General features: G+C 43.8%; 1 protein-coding gene across 1 annotated transcript; it reads left to right on the forward strand.

Moving 5' to 3' along the window:
• The first annotated feature begins 268 nt into the window (after positions 1-268).
• TP53INP1 (tumor protein p53 inducible nuclear protein 1) lies at positions 269-17,191 on the forward strand. The gene is made up of 5 exons (XM_018567228.1): positions 269-571; positions 6,013-6,015; positions 10,793-11,048; positions 13,327-13,672; positions 16,802-17,191. Exons 3-5 carry the CDS (start codon positions 10,934-10,936, stop codon positions 17,055-17,057), a joined length of 717 nt encoding a protein of 238 aa, XP_018422730.1. The 5' UTR covers positions 269-571; positions 6,013-6,015; positions 10,793-10,933; the 3' UTR covers positions 17,058-17,191.
• The last annotated feature ends 561 nt before the right edge of the window (positions 17,192-17,752 follow it).

The raw sequence follows: 17,752 nt of genomic DNA on the forward strand, positions 1-17,752 counted from the left end.
TTATGACGAAAGTTGTTGAATTATAACAAATTAAAATTATTTTTGCAATCATAATAACAAGTTAAAGACTACAGTGAGATTTTATTGTGATTGGTCTAATTCTACTTTTATACCCCCCTTCCCAAAACTGGACCTGAATGGTGCAAGTCCTTGTAACAGCCTGCTCATGATACATCTGCTCCGCATCCCATGTACCCTGACCGTGTCCAGACATGCCCTCCCAGCTTCCCCTATGAGTGACAGACAATCCCGCCCACCTGCCCTCTGACTGACAGCCCAGCTTATGCATGAGCACGGCCCCTCAAGTCACGTGCGTTAACGACAGCCCTCCCACCGCCTCTCATTGGCCGGCGGGGTTTCCGCGACGTCACGACCCGATCAGCTGTTTGCAAACTCAGTTGTAGAACAACAAAAGCCTCAGTTGGGAGGCGAGAAGCTAAAGTAAGGGGAGCGCTTTGTCCTTCCACCGGCGACCCTGACACCGTCCCCGCTACTGACACGCGTCTAGAACTACCTCATTACCGGCAGGGAAACTACTGGAGAAGGGGACGTTCGGAAGTGTTTTCAACGAGTAAGTAACCTCTGCTTGTGGCGGAGGGAGAGAGCGGAGGCTCGGAGTTATATGGGGCGCGCGACACTCTCCCACCTGAACAGGGTTCTACGGTGCGCGCGACACTCCCACCTGCACGGAGCTGTACGTGGCGCGCGACACTGTAACACCTGTACGGGGGGCGCGCGCGACACTCTCCCACCTGTCCAGCGGATGGAATGTTCGAACGTCGGGTGCGCGCCTCACCCTGCTGTGATATCTTCGGGCCCTTCTGCAGGGGCTGTGCAGGTAATGGCCGGGGTTCTCTACATATGCGGCTGGCGTTAGCTATTCGCAAGGAGCTGCCCCTTTTCCTTTGTGTGACACTGATGACGTTGTGAGTTTGAGTTGATGCTACTCAGGCCCCGCCCCCAGTGCTCACCCCCCAGCGGTGACGCAATCTGTTGTCATTTTTTTTTCCCGCAGTGCACGCCCCTTGCCCTCCTCCCTGTGTGACCTCTCAGGTTTATTGTTGGAGGAGAAGTTCTGCTGGCTTCCTGCTCAGCCACAAGTTGTTGTGTCTGTACTTTGTAATGGCTGTAAGAGATGATATATGGGACAGTGTATTCCTGCTGGGTATAAATTGGTAGGATATTTAAGTTTAATGGGGATGTATATGAGGCCGACAAAGATTGGCGCACGGAGGAAAAAAAGTGCCAATTTCCAACTTTATTTATTACAAGTGTTTATATGCCGCCTACAATTTACGTTACAATGTGTGTTCACATCGGTCCTTGCCCTCCAAAAGCTTACAATCTAAGGAACCAATCTCAACTACATACTAGAGCCAGTTTAGACCGCAACCGATGAACCCATCAGCATGTCTTTCGGAGTGTGGGAGGAGAGCAGAGACCATGAATACATCTGGCCGACCCTAGATTTGAACCGCGGAGCTCTGTACCCCCTCCTCGCTGTCCACCCATTACCCAGTATTTATGCCCTCATGGTAATAGTGGGCATTTCCTAACTTAGATCAGAGGGCTGTCTTTAACACGTGACGAAAGGGGTAGTTGCCCCTGGCCCAATCATTGATGTGAGGCCTAAAGCAGCTGCCCCTCGAGCCTGCGAAAGATACACATGTGGCAGCGTTCTTTTTACTATGCCATCTGCATCACATACAGTGCTATTCACAAAAGGGTGAAGAGTTTGGAGAAGGCAGGAGAAGTGAACAATCTAGGACAACATAGCTGAATTGGAGAATTTTTCCAAACCAGATATTTTGTCCTAGATTGGAGAAGGCAGGAGAAGTGATCAAACTCTTCACCCTTTTGTGAATAACCCTGATAGTGTTGCGTCTCACATGGGGTCACGTCTCCCTCTGATGTCTCCTCCTAGGGGTTAGGGGGCATGGTCAGTAGGAGCGGGCAGAGGGCCCAAAACGGCCCTGATTTAGAACATTGGCACAAGTGCTTAATTGCTTTGGCACAGGCTATCATACGTTCATTGAAACTGTCACATATCACTAGGGCTGATGTTTTTTATCTGATTAATAGGGGGGAAAAAATACCATCCTTTTAATTTAAAATAAAATACACAAATGCAGTGTTACAAACATAAAGTTTACTTCGGACTAAAACTGCATGCACAATTTTGTGTAGTCACACTGCACTGGAATGTGCCCTATTGAGGTACCGTGCGTTCCAGTGCAGGCTGTCACACTGCAGGTGGGAGGCACGTTTGGAGTGCCATTGAAATGAATGGCACTGAAACGGACCTCCTGCAGCAGAATTGTTTAAGGCAGAAACCGAAAATTACCGAAAAAATGGGGTCAGGGCTTTTCCCCATAGTTCTCCTTAGGGTAACGGGAGGACACAAACTAGCGTCCTCCCGTCACCCTAAGCTCAGTATACCGCGAGCTACAGCTCGCGGTATACTGAGACGCCGCAGCCGGAGCGGATCCCGACTTAGATGTCGGGATCCGCCCAGCTGCGTGAGTGACAGGTGGCTCTGCCTATCTAGAGGCAGATCTACTGAGCCGACCTGTGACAGTCTCATTGTCACAGGTCGGCTAGAACTATGAGGTGAGTGAAAAGCACTCACCTCATAGTTCTCCTTTTAAAATTGAGATCATTATAAAGACCACCTGTCTCCCCTATGTATAGTTCCGCTGTGACAAACACATTGAGGGATAACTACCTGCCCACATTTCACAGAGATTTTCACTCTGGTTAACAGCCTTGTTTTGATAAACATTTGTGTAATTATTATGGGATATACAAAATCAACAGTACAGTATTCTGTGTTTATAGGTCTTGTGCTTTCATAACATATATGGATGGGGACTTACAGGAAGGGAGTTTTTGTTTCCCTGCCCAATCACTAGGTAGTTGGTAACAGGATAACATATCTGGAGCCGGCTTTACCCAATTACTAGGTAGTGGAGTCTGGAACTGGATGGCCACTCTGGAGCCTGCCTCTTAGAATAATGGCAACTTTTTGCCATCCTAGATGTTCACGTTAAACTCAGTTGTTAGCTTAAACAAGCCAAACGCTTATAAAGCTGCACCGGCTTTCGCACAGATTAGTATCCAACAGTTATTGGGGACTTTATTATAGTGATGGAGGCTTACATTGACAGATGGGGCTTGCTCTGAAGGTGGGAGGGGGTCTCGGTGATGGACACAGCTGTCAGGTTGCTCACATGCTCAATGAACATTGTGTTCTAACACCAAAAAGTGCTGTCTATACAGATATAAAATGCAGGAAGGGCTTTAAATCAAAAGTGCACAGCTTAGATTAAACATAAACTGATGGGGCTTCTTATTCCTGGTTCATATCACAGGATTTCAGGAATACTTTCATTGGTATAATTGTTTTCTGACATGTAATTCTGAATGCAGAGAGCACTGTGCCTGCAGAAAACCTAATTAGAAAATGGAATCAAGTGTCAAGTGGGGGGAGTTGCCTATCATTGCGCAACTTGGACAAGTCTGTGAGATTTGCAGATCTTGCTGGATAAATTAAAAAATGTTATCTATTGTCATTCCCAACTGGCCCCTGTGTATTAGGGATGTCCCGATACCACTTTTTCAAGGCCAAACACAAGTACTGTCCCTCATGTACTTGCCGATACCAATTACCGATACTTTTTCTTAAAGGGACATGTGACATTTTTTATAAAACAATACACCCTAATGATTTTAGGGCAGTTTCTCACCAGTGCTGCGTGCATTGGGGGTGACAGGTTCTCTTTAAGGTGACATTAGGGGTCTTTTAGACCTCTAGTGTATCATGCTCCTTATGTGTTTTTAATAATGCCCGCACCAGACCCACACAGAAGTTTTCCCTCTCAATGGAAGAAGAGAATGTTCGTTCTGTTTGAAGGCAAGATTTACAGCTTCTCTCCCCCGTGAGCACACTGAACGGACATACTCTTCTTACAATGAGAGTGAAAACTGCTGTGCAGCAAGGAGCACGGGCATCTCACACTGACATATATCACCAAAAGGAAACCGATTCATAAAGTTGAAAAGGATGGGACACGGAGGAGCAGCAGCAGCTAAGATACAGGGGGGAGGGGGGCAGCGGGGGATTTCACAGCTGCCGTCTCTTCTCCCCTCTTGTGTCGGCTACAGCGGTCTGTGAAAGGGACACAGAGCTCTGCAGCCAGCACCTGCAGGGAGAAGAGACTGCCCACACAACACTTACCCCCGCCATGCTGTCACACTTCCGGAGAGGGAGCCTCGTTTTGATGGAGAGGTATTCTGGGGGAGGGGCTATGGGGGTCAATGGCCGAAGCTAGTTATAAAAATTTAAACAGCCGGTATCTGATCTAGGCATTGGTGCATTTTCAGGAGTACAAGTACTCCTGAAAATGCCCTGTATCGGCCACGATACGGGTACTAGCATCGGTATCGGGACATCCCTACCGTGTATGATACTTTATGATACCTGGAGGACCGCCACCGGCCCCGTGTAGAATACCTGGAGGACCGCCACCGGCCCCGTGTAGAATACCTGGAGGACCGCCACCGGCCCCGTGTAGAATACCTGGAGGACCGCCGCCGGCCCCGTGTAGAATACCTGGAGGATGGCAACTGGCTTGGGTATAATAAAAATAAGCTTCCCTTTTGTCTGGTTACATGAAAAACGATGCCAGTGCTTGTCACTTGGCACTTAGCAGGCAATTGATTTCCTCTATTTCTTTGGCTGGGTTCCTGAAATAAAAGGAAAATCCATATCTGCGTAGTCTAATAAGTCACAGGCTGCCTGAATATAACTGCCTTTCAGTGAGCTTGTCAGGTAATGTATTTATAGCTGACTGGTTTCTGAAAAAGAAACCAATCTGTGCATTTATGTGAGTGTTCTGAGAAGTAGTTATATTTTCTGTCTCTTTCTTTCCCTGTGGGTTTTGTGGCTTTTTAATATATAGAGCCCTGCTGGTGAACCCAATCCACATTCCTTGTATGCACTGGGACTGTTTGAGGAGCAGGTGCCTCTGCCACCCTAGCAGCCTGTTCTGCTCAACAGTCAAATTACCCCCCCCCCCATCCCAAAAATAAGGGTCTTGTAGGCCACTGACATAAAGCAAGCCATATGTAATAAGAAAATGAGGACGGTTTACGGCAGACCCTTTCACTTTACAGTTGGCAAATCTAAAGGTGATTGTGCAATCAGATTGTAGTGCATGGCCAGCTTTAAAAAGAGCCTTTTTTTTGTTCTTTCGCCTTCTTATTGTCATGTCTTTCGGGCTTGTGTAGTCTCTGTATGTCTCCCCCAACCTTATGTCTGTCTGAGAACTGTCTACCACCAGGGGATACAACATGGTCTCTTATTTCAACTTTTACACTATTGGTTCGAGGCTTGATTTATAGGCGCCATGGCTGAAAACTGCTTCAGGAACCCACCCATGGGCCCTATACTTTACTGTTCCCTGGGGCATGTGATTGTCCCTAATGGAATGTGGGATCCTTTAATATCAGTGCCTCGTATTTGACCAGGTTTATCAACATCTGTACCATGTTGCCCCCTACTTTTTCTACTGTTTGTATTTTTTGTACTGAAAACCTTGCGGATTGTTTGTGTTTGTAACAGCCTAGAAACCACCTGCTGTGTGTTTTTACATTAGGAAGTTGGTGGGTTGCCAAAATTCTGTTTTTCTCAGAAAGAAAAGTGGAAAGTAGCTCATGGTCTTTGAATATTAATTTCCCCACAGTGTTTACAGCTACAGAGGTGATTGATAACTTGTTTTTTAATTAAAGTGACATTAAACCCTGAAATTTTTGAACATAAACCAATACTGTAATGTGTGCCTTACTGTTATCCATGGTAGTTCCCCTTCTCTTTGCTGCTCTTCCTTTTAAATCCGTATCTCTTCTCATGCTTGGGGAGAACTTCCCTTTGCAGCTGAGTGCCTCTTCCTGTAGTGCTGGCTCAGGTTGTGAACCTGCACACAGACACCGTGTATCCATTCCAGAGACAAGGCAGTCTGCTGCAAAACAGAAGTTCTGCCCAGCATGAAAAGACATGAGGATTTTGAAAGGAAGAGCAGCAAAGAGAAGGGAAACAACCATGGATTACAGTAAGGCACACATTACAGTATTGTTTTATGTTAAAAAATCTGAGGGTTTAATGTCACTTTAATACTTGTTGTGGGCTTGTGTTTAATGTGAATACTTTTAGTGTTGACAAATCAACAGTTTTTGGCTAATAGTTTCAGTTTTGTCACAAACTATTTAGCTGATTTACTTACACTACTGTAGTCTGTTCTAGAATTTGTATCTTGCAAATATTGTGTTTTCATGATATTTTGTATCTTTTGTAATCACATTTGCTTGCTTTTCTTTACAGGCATGTGTCACCATGTATTAAAACATACCCCTGCCTTCTCTTTAACCTATAATAGGCATACTATTCTTCCTTTCTTAACCACTTGCTGACCGCTGTGTTTATATCCCCTTCCTGGCCAGGCCATTTTTCAGTATTTAGCGCTGCGGTACTTTGACTGATATTTATTCCGTCATGCAACGCTGTACTGAAACAAATGTTATACCCTTTTTTGGTGGGGTTTTAATTTTTTACTATATAATTTAAAAAGTACTCTAAATTTGGAAAAAAAGACCTGTTTCCCTATGAAATGTTTTGAAACATTTTATTATCACCCCAATTTTTTGGTAAAATATAAAAGTCGGGGTCACGTCGGGTAAATAGACACCAAACATGTCGAGCCAAAATTTCATGCACCTGCGAAATTTCAGAAAACTACCACACCCAAAATTGGCTATCGGCGACGCTTTCAAAGCTTTTACCGCTCATCAGATTAGTGTTATCAGTGATTTAATGGCCATAAAATTATTACTCTCACTCATCACAGCGATGTAACTTGTGCGGCACAATAGGCGGAATCGTAATTTTCTGAAACGTAGGCGCACGCAACGCATGCTTGCCTGTGTATGTCGGGGGGATTTTTAATTTTATTTTATTTGTGACTTTTTTTTTTTTACACTTTATTGCTATCGCTTAGGGGGCTAAGAAATCCCCTATGTGATAGCCAATTTACATAACATATCCTCTTTATGGAGACATCAGGGGTCTCCAGGACCCCTAAGGTCACCTACGGACCCCCAGAGAAGCTGATGAAGCAGAGATCTGCTTCACCAGCTGCTCAGCGGCATCTGTCGCCGGGAATGACAGCTGAATGCGGAAGTGATGTTATATACATCACTTCCTGCATTCGGGGACCGGAGAGGAGGTCAAAGGGAGATCGTGTACTAATCTCCCTTTGATCTCCTCCTGTGACAGAGCTGCCGTGCCGGTCCCAGCCGCACCAGGCACAGCAGATCTCTGGACCGATCCCACGGTGTCTGGCGCACACCTGCACCTAGTACAAGCGATCGGGCGTCAATACAGATGCCCGATCGCTTGTATGTAAACAGCCATCGCATCCTTTTATTGGCACATTGCGTTATCGAGCCATCTTTATGATGCAATGCATCAATATTGTACTTGAATTCTTTGACCTGCATTCCAGCGTGCTGGTGGCATCTTGTTTGTGGATTTATTGGAGCCGCGCCATCCACAGTCATTTCAGTACCCATTTGATATAAGGGTGTAGCGGTAAGGAGTGCGGTGAGATCTCCATAGCATAGTTGTATCTACATTATATTTCATCATTCAGAGGCAGTCCAGCCTTAGGTGATCATATACTGCAGATATACATCTGAGGCTCAGGACACAGGCGGCATACAAGGCAAAGGGTAGATGTTTCAGGGTGCTACTTAGGAACATTAACATTTCCAAATGCTCCCCATAATGTAGTAAATCTTCACATTTTGAGCTTGTGTCCTTCCTATAACGGCGGGGACACAAGTTCTTGTTGTGTTTTTTGTTTTAATTGATAAAGAAAAGTTCTCTGGGGAAAAAAAACTCCTAATGCTATTTGTATGTCTTTCCATCCACATAAGGATGGTTGTTTATTTTTAATGTGCTATTTATAAGTGGGTGTAGTCAGAATTCTAAAATAGGCAAAGGTCATTTTATGTAGCGGTTTTCCTATGTTCACCTCCCTTGCTGAGGTTTGGATGATGTTATCTGAGAAATCAGTGAGACACATAACCTAGTCAGTAAAATGATATTTTTAGGTGTGGGGGTGACTCTTTTTATATGACAACCCTTTAACCCTAACCATCTTCCCTTTGCTGCACTTCTCAGTGTAAGGTGTTATGCTGGTGATGTGATACGTTTTGCATCATTTAACTCTTGTGCAATAGGAAATCATGTTAGAAATGCTTTATGTAATCACACTTTGACAAACTTGTATATCCTATAAGCTCTCTGTGATCTTTTCCCCTTTACTGGCGTTAACATGCCTTGTTCCGTACCGTGCCTTTGTGTGGAGCAGGGGCGTCCTGGAGTGGAGACCGGGTGACACCCCACCGTGATGTCACCCTGTGTACGCGATCATCTTATTGACGCCTTTCCGGATGCCATCTTGGTGATGAACGCCGGCAGAGACAGGAGGGGACGTTCACCCGCCAGGTCCCCTTCTCTCTCCTGACACTGTCCAGCTCTCGATCTATGACCAAGTGCCTGACTTTTTAGAGGGGCTGACACCAAAATGACTGTCACTCATTTTGGTGTCACGCGGGTGTGGGCTGCACCCCCGCACATCCCTTGTGACGCCACTGGTGTGGAGGCAGCCATCTTAGAGGCAGGGCTTTGCTTCCTCGAGTCAGTCCCCCATTACCAATGACTGGTAATCCAAAGACTTGTGGTGTGGTAGAGAGGTTTGTAAAGCACAGATTCACAGAATGAATAATGCAGTAGCAGGGAGATACTTGTCTGTAGATCATTACTTATACGGTGAGAACTACTGTAGTACCTGCACCAAATCTCAACTCAAATCTGGGGAGACTGGCAGTTAGAGGCGGCACTACCTTAAATCTCTCCCTCTTGATATACAGCTATGAGGCTCAAGGCAAAGAAAGTGCACGGCTTTTTTTCAGGCGGGATTTACAAAATGTTCAGGGTCCTCCTTTGTAATGTCTTCCTTAAATTGTAAAGTGCTGCGCAAACTGTTGGCGCTATATAAATCCTGTATTATAATAATAATAATAATAATAATAATAATAATACTGCATTGGCACAATTAACACTTCAAGATATTCCCTATAAGATACCAAATCTTAATTCTTAGTGCAGGTCCTATTTTTAGTAAGTAAAAGGAAATGAAGAGTGAAATGATTCATGGACATCTATCACAATGTTTTTACTGACCTACAGTAAACAGATGTATGGTTGCCATTGGGTTATTGCATGTGAATTCTTCCCAACCTTAAAAATTAAGATTGGGAATAGGGAACGTTTTGTTTAAATGAGTGAAAGTTATAAAAACGAATGCCAATGCAGGAAAGGGACGGTGTTTCTGCAAACGGCACCTTATTCCTTCATTACAACTGGTTTAGAAATCAGCAGTGTTGGCGATTTAGGTGGAATGGTGATGTCACTTCCTCAGTCATGTGACAGTGCTCAGGCTTGGTTTTTGTTTGCTAGGCCCAAGCAAGAGAGCAGGTCTAATATTCACCCCTTACCCGGAATTGAGAGGAATAGCTGGAAAGGAGAGTATGTTCGGGGTGGGTGGCACACAAATGTTCCCCCTTACCCGGAAGTGCCAGATGGTGTCCCCCTGCTGCAACGGAGAAAGGAGTGATGAGGAATAGCTGGAAAGGAGAGTATGTTCGGGGTGGGTGGCACACAAATGTTCCCCCTTACCCGGAAGTGCCAGATGGTGTCCCCCTGCTGCAACGGAGAAAGGAGTGATGAGGAAGCGCTGGTAAGGAGATTGTCAGGTTGGGGTGGGGGCTGGCAGTCTTTGCAGAGATGCTGTCACTTTGACCCAGCCAAATGATGGCGGGGTTCACATACTAAATAGTGAGCAGGCAAATAGCCTGCTCACTTTGCAGGGGAATGTTCCCTTAGCTTAGTGAATGAGGTGAAGCTCTGCTTACTTCCATCATCCAATCATGTGCAAGCAAAAATTCAGGTTTTTCTTATTTTCCTTGCGTGGGATTGGCTATTTTTTGCAAAGTGAATTTTCATCACATTCACTATGCTAGGACAAAGTTCCCTCAAAGTGAACACCTATTTGCCTTTAGTGACTCTACCCCCATGCCTCCTTAAAATAATTTACATTAGTCAGTGATTGTTAAGGTTTTAAAAACTAATTTAAGGCTATAGTTTGTAACCGTGATTGCCTTCACAGTCATGTATTTGCCATTCGATATGCAGGCACTGCTTCCTACATAGTAGTCCTGCACAGCGATTTTCCTTTACTGCTTTTCTCTCTCCGTGCACGTTCATTGTTTCTGTGTAACCCATTTGCCATCTATAGTCAGTCATAAAAGCTAGTTTATCTCTGCAATCTCTGCATTCATGAAATAGGAATAGTAGATGTGAAAATAAGATATTCCATGAAATGTTATTGCAGTAACCTGACCGTTGAGCCTGCTATAGTTTCTATTTCAGATTTCACAGATCAGTGTGATTACTGCTTTCACTTTGTGCAAATCAGTGGAAAACACACCAGTTCTACCAAGGCCGGTCTGATTATTGTGATAGTCCTACTTAACCCGGACCTATTGGGGGCTCAAGTGTTGTCATTTTATGGCCCTCTGCAAGGTTTGGTCTGCCTGGGTCCTCTAATACCTCACTCTTAGACACTTGTCCATATACATACCAATATACTTGTGTTTTTTTTTTTTTCAGGTTTGATACAAAGCTGATGTGATGTTTTTTGTATCTCTAAGCTGAGACCTTCTTTATGCACTTTATCACTGCCTGTGCCACCTGGCTGAACCTGAGCCATCACTGTGAGGACTGAAGAACGGTTAAGAAAGGAACTCTGCAATGTTCCAAAAGCTCAATAGTATGTTTATGGGCGACTCCAGCAACATCTTATGCCAAGAGCCGGAGCTTAGTGAAAAAGAAGACGATAATGAATGGATCCTGGTGGACTTCATAGGTAGGACTGGAAGTGTTGGGTGGATTGACTTACGAATTACCACATCTGTATCTAGATTCCATGCGGCATTAGTCGCATATGAAAGATGGCACCCTTCCCACCAAACCCCCCCCTCCAACAACTATAGTATTGTGACTGTAAAGCAGGCCTACGTGCCCTACACATCACCTTACTGATGATCGATGAACCTAAAGAGTATGTGGGCAAAAGTGCTGTATATGTCTCCAGTACATGCACATTTCCCCATGTTTTGTCTCTTTACAAAAGCTGCCATTATAGAAAAGTATAAGAAATCCAGTGAGGTTCTAAATTCCTATGCACCCAGACTCTGCTGCACTACTGATGTCCTGAGTTCACTGGATTTCTGGCAGATCCACAGGTATTTTTAAATTGAATCGGATTTTTGGATTAAACATTTTTTCCTCTCGGGGTTCCAACAGTCTTCCAGGACTATATAATTGTATTGGATTTTTGGCTTTCAGGGGGTGCTAGGGAGGAGGGGTTTCCTTCTTTCTTTTCTCCCCTTTTCGTCCGTGTCTCTTTTTTTCCTTTTCCCCTCCTGTGTTTGCCCTTTTTTCTATGCTGGGAATATTATGTGGACTATTTTTGTTGGAATTAATATATACAGGTGAAACTCGAATAATTAGAATATCTTGCAAAAGTTTATTTATTTCACTAATGCAACTTAGAAGGTGAAACTAATATATGAGATAGACTCATTACATGCAAGGCAAGATAGCTCAAGCTGTGATTTGTCATAATTGTGATGATTATGGCTTACAGCTCATGAAAACCCCAAATCCACAATCTCAGAAAAAGGTGCACAAGCACCTGGAGAGGATTGTCAGGAAAAGGCCATTCAAAAGTGTTGGGGACTTTCACAAGGAGTGGACTGAGGCTGGAGTCAGTGCATCAAGAGCCACCACACACAGACGCATCCTGGACATGGGCTTCAAATGTCGTATTCCTCTTGTCAAGCCACTCCTGAACAACGTCAGAACGCGTTGTTAAACGCCCGGGTGGGAACCATGCCCATAGGCAATTATTGGTTTTCACGTGTTGAGCGTTTTACAGCGCGTAGGAACACGCTGTAAAACGCCCAGGTGTGAACCAGGCCTAACGGGTGCTTTTTAACCAAAAGTAAATCTAAAACTATTTAAACTTTGTCATTTTTAGTGAATGTTTAACTCTGGTTTATAGCTATGTAGCACCACAGAAAATGTTGTTCCATCTCCACTTTTGTAAAAAAAAAAAAATGCAATTCCCACACAATCCATTTTGTAATTTGTGTATAATATTCAATTTCTTTTGTTCAATTTGCATCTGGTGCAGTTTTCTAAAAATGGGCAAAAATCTTAATGTCGCTTTCTTGCAGTATGGCAACCTGGAGGAGTTCTATATGCTGTTCTATACACTATTGGTGTACAGAATTCTCCCAGAAATCTCAGTCTGCAATCAGTAATGTAAAATACAGTTATACCTCGGTTCACGAACGCTTCTGTTTGAAAACAATTCGGTTCGCGAACAGGAAGTTCGAAAAATCTTTGCTCCTTCTGTTCGCGAACTCCACATCGGGTGACTAACACGACCGTAGCCATCTTCCCTGCTCTGACACATGGTCGTGGCTTCCTCTAGTCGAGATCGTGGTCTCGCAACCAATACAGAATCGTGGAACGAATTAAGTTCATGAACCTGAGGTACCACTGTATTTGGCATTCCTACAAATGGAATCTAATGTTTGGTGGGATACTCTTAAGCCTCGTCTCAATTTAAAGGGATGCTGTCACTGCAATTTTTTTTGTCCTTTGAACACTGTGATCCGCCCAGATGGTTATTTAAAAAAAAAAAAGAAGTCACCGCTCCAAGCTCACTCCCGTAATGGACTACAATCTCAATACAAATTAGTAAATTAACCATGAGATTGTAGTCTTATCACAGGAGTGAGCTTGGAACGGTGACTACTCTACAACACACACAGGGACCATGGGGAACAAAAGTAGCCCCCCTCCGGAAGGAAAGACAGTGTCGGCACCAAATCAGAGATGATTTGAGGCTCTACAGCCGAGTGATACACAAATAAGATACATTTATAATCATAGTTAAGGTACCTGAATGCATTTTTAAGATTTAATTATTGAGTTTAGTGTCGCTTTCAGATCTGTTTACTTATAGCAATACATTATTTTCTGTCTTTCATTATAAACTGTTCTAACATTTATTGGTGATTCTTCATAAGTTTATTTTATATTTTTCACTTTTGTTTTCTTGCTCTTCAAAGTGGATGCCTGCACTAGAACACCTGAAGAAGCCTCTACATTAGAAGAAATTGTTTTCGTTGATGAACACCCTATATTGTCCTTAACATCCGGTGCCTTGAAACAGTTTGGAAATATTAGTGACTCGTACTTTGTCCATTTTGATGCATGTCCTATGGAAGAGAGCTGGTTCGTAACGCCACCTCCCTGCTTCACTGCCGGAGAGTTAACCACTAATGAGGTGGAGACCAGCCCTTTGGAAAACCTTCTCATTGAACACCCGAGCATGTCTGTTTATGCTGTTCACAATCTTTCTAACAAGCAGGCAGATGTGTGCGATTCAGAGCTTGATATCTCTAGCAGTTTAGGGTGAGTTATTTTCTATTCTCATAATCCACTCTTTTGAGCTGCCATGTATTTAAAATCGGTCTGTTGCCGATGGTTTTCAGTCCAAGGTCAATAGTGTTATACGGCTAGTGCACACAGCCAAAAAAAAAAAAAAAATCAGCGTTTATATCAGCGTCCTATAACTGTCCCCTTATCCCTTTATAGTGGGGCTACCCCAGCACTGCAAGGGTTAATAACTCATTTTGGTCTAGCTGCTAAAATATAGAAGTTGTACTCGCCCAATCCTCAGAGCCAGCTTGCTCTTGGACCAGTCCCCTCCGCTGTAGCGGTCTAAGGTGCAGTGAGTGACCACGTCCTGTACAGAGTTTATAGAACATAAGGATGCCGAGGGACATACCATCGCTGCAGCGGAGGAGTAAGCAGGCTGGAGGGAGTACTGTGACAGCCGGCCGACTCCATGATTCAGGTGAGTAACTTTTTTTTTTTTTCTATTGTAGCACCAAGATAAAAAAACGAGCACTTAACCCTTGCAGTGCAGGGGTAGCTCCACTGCAAGGGTTAAACACTTTTGCCCGGAGTTCTTCTTTAAAGAGCAGTAAACTTGCTATGCTGTGTGCAGATCCCTCGATTCAAAAGTGAAAAAAATCAGTGTGAGTTAAATTTACTCATGTACACAGATACATTTAAAGGAATGGTATGGAAGTAGTATTGTTCGTATGGCAACACTGTATGGGTGGATCATGCATCACAAAACACAGGGATTTTATTCTGGAACCAATTGTTTGTCACTACCACTACCGGCCTACAGCGACCTGCAGCCACTAAACCCTCTTCTGCACCAGTTGCCTGGGGTTTGTGAGTAATTGAGACCTCGTCTTGCAGTGTGGGCCTAATTGCATATGCCATTGTTAGGTTTCCCTATCGGTTAAGGAAGGGGGGTGGGGGGGCAGTGGGGTTCACCTTATTCTCATACCTTACTCAGATTCAGACATTTTATTTTGTTATCAGTCCCTCAGTTGCACTGCTTTTGGGCATCCCACATTTATCTGAATTCCTGTTTCCTTCAATGAACAAGAAAGTACATTTATTTTGTGGATTTTTGTATTTGCCATAAATCAATTTCTTGGAGTTTGTTAAAGGATACAGGTCCCCATCCTTTTTGATTTTTTTCTTCGTGCACTTAGTACTTCTAACAAGCCCCCCTATGTAATAGCAAATATAATGTGACCGGTCCTCTTTATCGCGACATCAGGGGTCTTTCAGACCCCAAATGTGACCTTGGGAACCAAAGAAGCTGATGAAGCAGAGATCTGCTTCTTTTTCTGGCTCTAAGAGCCCAGCGACACCGGAAATGATGGAATGCACTTCAGTTCTGGGTCCAGTGATTGGAGAAGAGAAGCCGCTAATCTCTCCTCCAATCCATCAGGGGGGACCCACCGGTCCGGTCTCGGGCTCACACAGGGGACAGTGGAAGACGGCAGCGGCGGAGGGGGTGACGCACGCCGTAAAAACTGCAGCAGCAGCCATGTTTTTGGTATAACCACTTCCAGTGGAGGATGTACATTTACGTGAACCCTCTGGAAGTGGCTAATGATATGCTGCTGGGTGACCTTAGATCACTGTTTTTCCTTTTGTTGGATTAGCAAAGACAAAACCTGATATTTCTAGGTGCAAACTTGACCTTGTGCATTAGGTCACTCTTTTATTTTCACAGGCTTGGTGTAGAACAATAGTTCAGGATAATCATGCTGTGCATTTCTTCCTACAAAGAAGCCTCAGTCATAGCTGACTGCCATTACTTCAAAGTCGCTAATATACTCCATGCCACTCACGAGTAGGTGGAGTTAACACCCCAATTAACCATTACTTGCTACAATATTGGAAACACATCTCATGTTTATGGTAAAGTCATACACCATGCAACAAATGGACACATGCCAGGGATGCCAGTACACGAACGTATTATTCTATGCACAAATATTATATCTCTGTTATTCTAGATGTACTGTATATTGACATCCTAGCAGTGATTCAAACCCATCCCAAAGGCATCCTAAAAATCCATTGTACTTCCAGCTCCAGCAGTCTCTGTTGCAAATCACCACTCCTGATAGACAAAAACTCCCTTACCACCCCAATAAAGACATATGCCATTTGTTTTTCCAGCAAATGCTTGGAAGCATTAGAGGGTTGTAGAGTTCAAACATTTTGTCCACCGCAATATTGCTCCTTTTATCCTAATCCTAGCCTAAAGGGTTTGGTAGTACACCCTACATACTGCAGGGGACACTTAAAACAAGTATTCACATATCCTTTATATAATTGGTGGATATATTTTACACCCTACCCATTGTGGACCTTCCAGTAACCTATGAAATTCTGTTGTGGGATTCATCCATGTTTGGTAATTAGGTGATGTCTGCAGGGAGGTGTTGGGATTTCCATACCGGTTTTGCTGCATACTTGTACCAGCTCAGAAAGTATTGAAACCAGAGACCTCCAGGCAACTGGCATAAGCAGAATTGGGTGACCAATGGCAGCCCCCATATTTCCCTAAAGTAAAGGTTTTCTTTATAGGTGTATGGGTTTTTACAATGCTTAAGTATGCACACCGCTAAGGGACTTATGAAACGTATGCATATGATATTGTTTATAGCTCTTTAGACAAACTGATCAACTCTTAAAAATGGAACATTAAGCCTCCCAAACCTGTTCCAATCAGGCAAGTCAGCAGGTAGCAAATGCACCAAAAATAGTGAAAGCAGCAAAGCACTGATTGGAAAGAGGCACCCAGCTTCCATTGCAATCCATGTTGTAATCTGACTTTAGCAAAATTTGCATTTTGATTGTTTGCTATGGGTTACTGCAGTGTGAATCTGGCTCCCCTGTGCTGTTTATCAGATAAGCCCGAAACGGTTTAATTAGTCCTACTTGTACATCATTTTGAGTGGAGTAATCCTCCCAGTTAAGTCACAGCAAATGTAGTACTCCTGAGTCTGGAAGCTTGCCATGTGTTTATCATAGGAACATTCCTGGCTCTTGCATCAACTCAAAAAGCAAAGAGAGGCCATTTTTCAGGGTAGTTCACCAGACAATGGAGTAGGGCAGTGAGACAAGTTCACTATTTATTCCTTTTTTTTTTTTTTTCAGGTTGGATGCAGAACTTACAAATGTGGGCCACCACGTCCGTTGTTATGTCGCTACCCTCGCAGCTCGAACACACTGTCTGGACCAGGCCAAGACATTGCACTACACCAAGCTATCAAAGCAGCAGTTGGAAAAAAAACCTCTTCTGAACCGGAAAAGCCTTAGACGTCAAAACCTCCTTCGAGGTTTCCATTCACATCAGGTCAAGCACAGCGGTATCCTTGTTCACCAGCCTTGTCGGCGTCGGTACAATTATTGAGTGTTTGGTTTAATTCTCTTCGTCCTCACCAACAACAATAATACATATGTATTCTTTGGAGTATGTATTTTTTAGGAAAGAATCACAAATCTTCATCAGTTCAAGCAGATCTCGGTGTCATACCTTTTTGCTAGATCTGTTCTCGCAGCATATAGCATTTCAAAATACAATCACGCAGAGATGAAGCATAACTTTAATACAAAGTTGAACTTTATAATGTGTGATCTGGGGAAAAAAACCCAGCAAACTGAGGGCAGTGTTTAAAAAAAAAAAAGCCTGATGGTTTGCTCTTGTTGCGCCAGCTGGCACACCGGGTCTTTGCAGAGAAAGGCACCTATTCTTTATCTTGTATGGTAGCAAGACCCAAACTGCGTGGATGCCTCCTTGGTGGGTTGCAGTCACGTGGGCAGAAATCCCTCAATTTCTTGAGCCGTTCACTCCTTTAGTGATGGATTGAGAATGGCCACAACAGCCCACATGGGATTGCAGCATTTTCATCATTCAAATGGTCATTTATCCATCACTCGATAAGTGAACCAATCCAGCCTTTAGGGATTGACTATGAGCTCTGTCTGTATAACATTAGAGTCACTTCCTGCCATTAGGACTTGATATGGATGGGCTACGTTAGGTTGAAATGTGAACTGCCAATACTAATTTGAGCTTGCAAATGAAAACACAGCTTACCTTTTGTC

Source organism: Nanorana parkeri, unplaced genomic scaffold (assembly GCF_000935625.1).
Source record: "Nanorana parkeri isolate BGI_ZX_2015 unplaced genomic scaffold, ASM93562v1 scaffold1023, whole genome shotgun sequence".
NCBI lineage: Eukaryota > Metazoa > Chordata > Amphibia > Anura > Dicroglossidae > Nanorana > Nanorana parkeri.

Coding starts and splice junctions, on each gene's coding strand:
- TP53INP1 (XM_018567228.1), top strand. CDS start 10,934: ATGTTCCAAAAGCTCAATAGTATGTTTATGGGCGACTCCAGCAACATC. Junction 11,049..13,326: donor GATCCTGGTGGACTTCATAG/GTAGGACTGGAA, acceptor TGCTCTTCAAAG/TGGATGCCTGCACTAGAACA. Junction 13,673..16,801: donor GATATCTCTAGCAGTTTAGG/GTGAGTTATTTT, acceptor TTTTTTTTTCAG/GTTGGATGCAGAACTTACAA.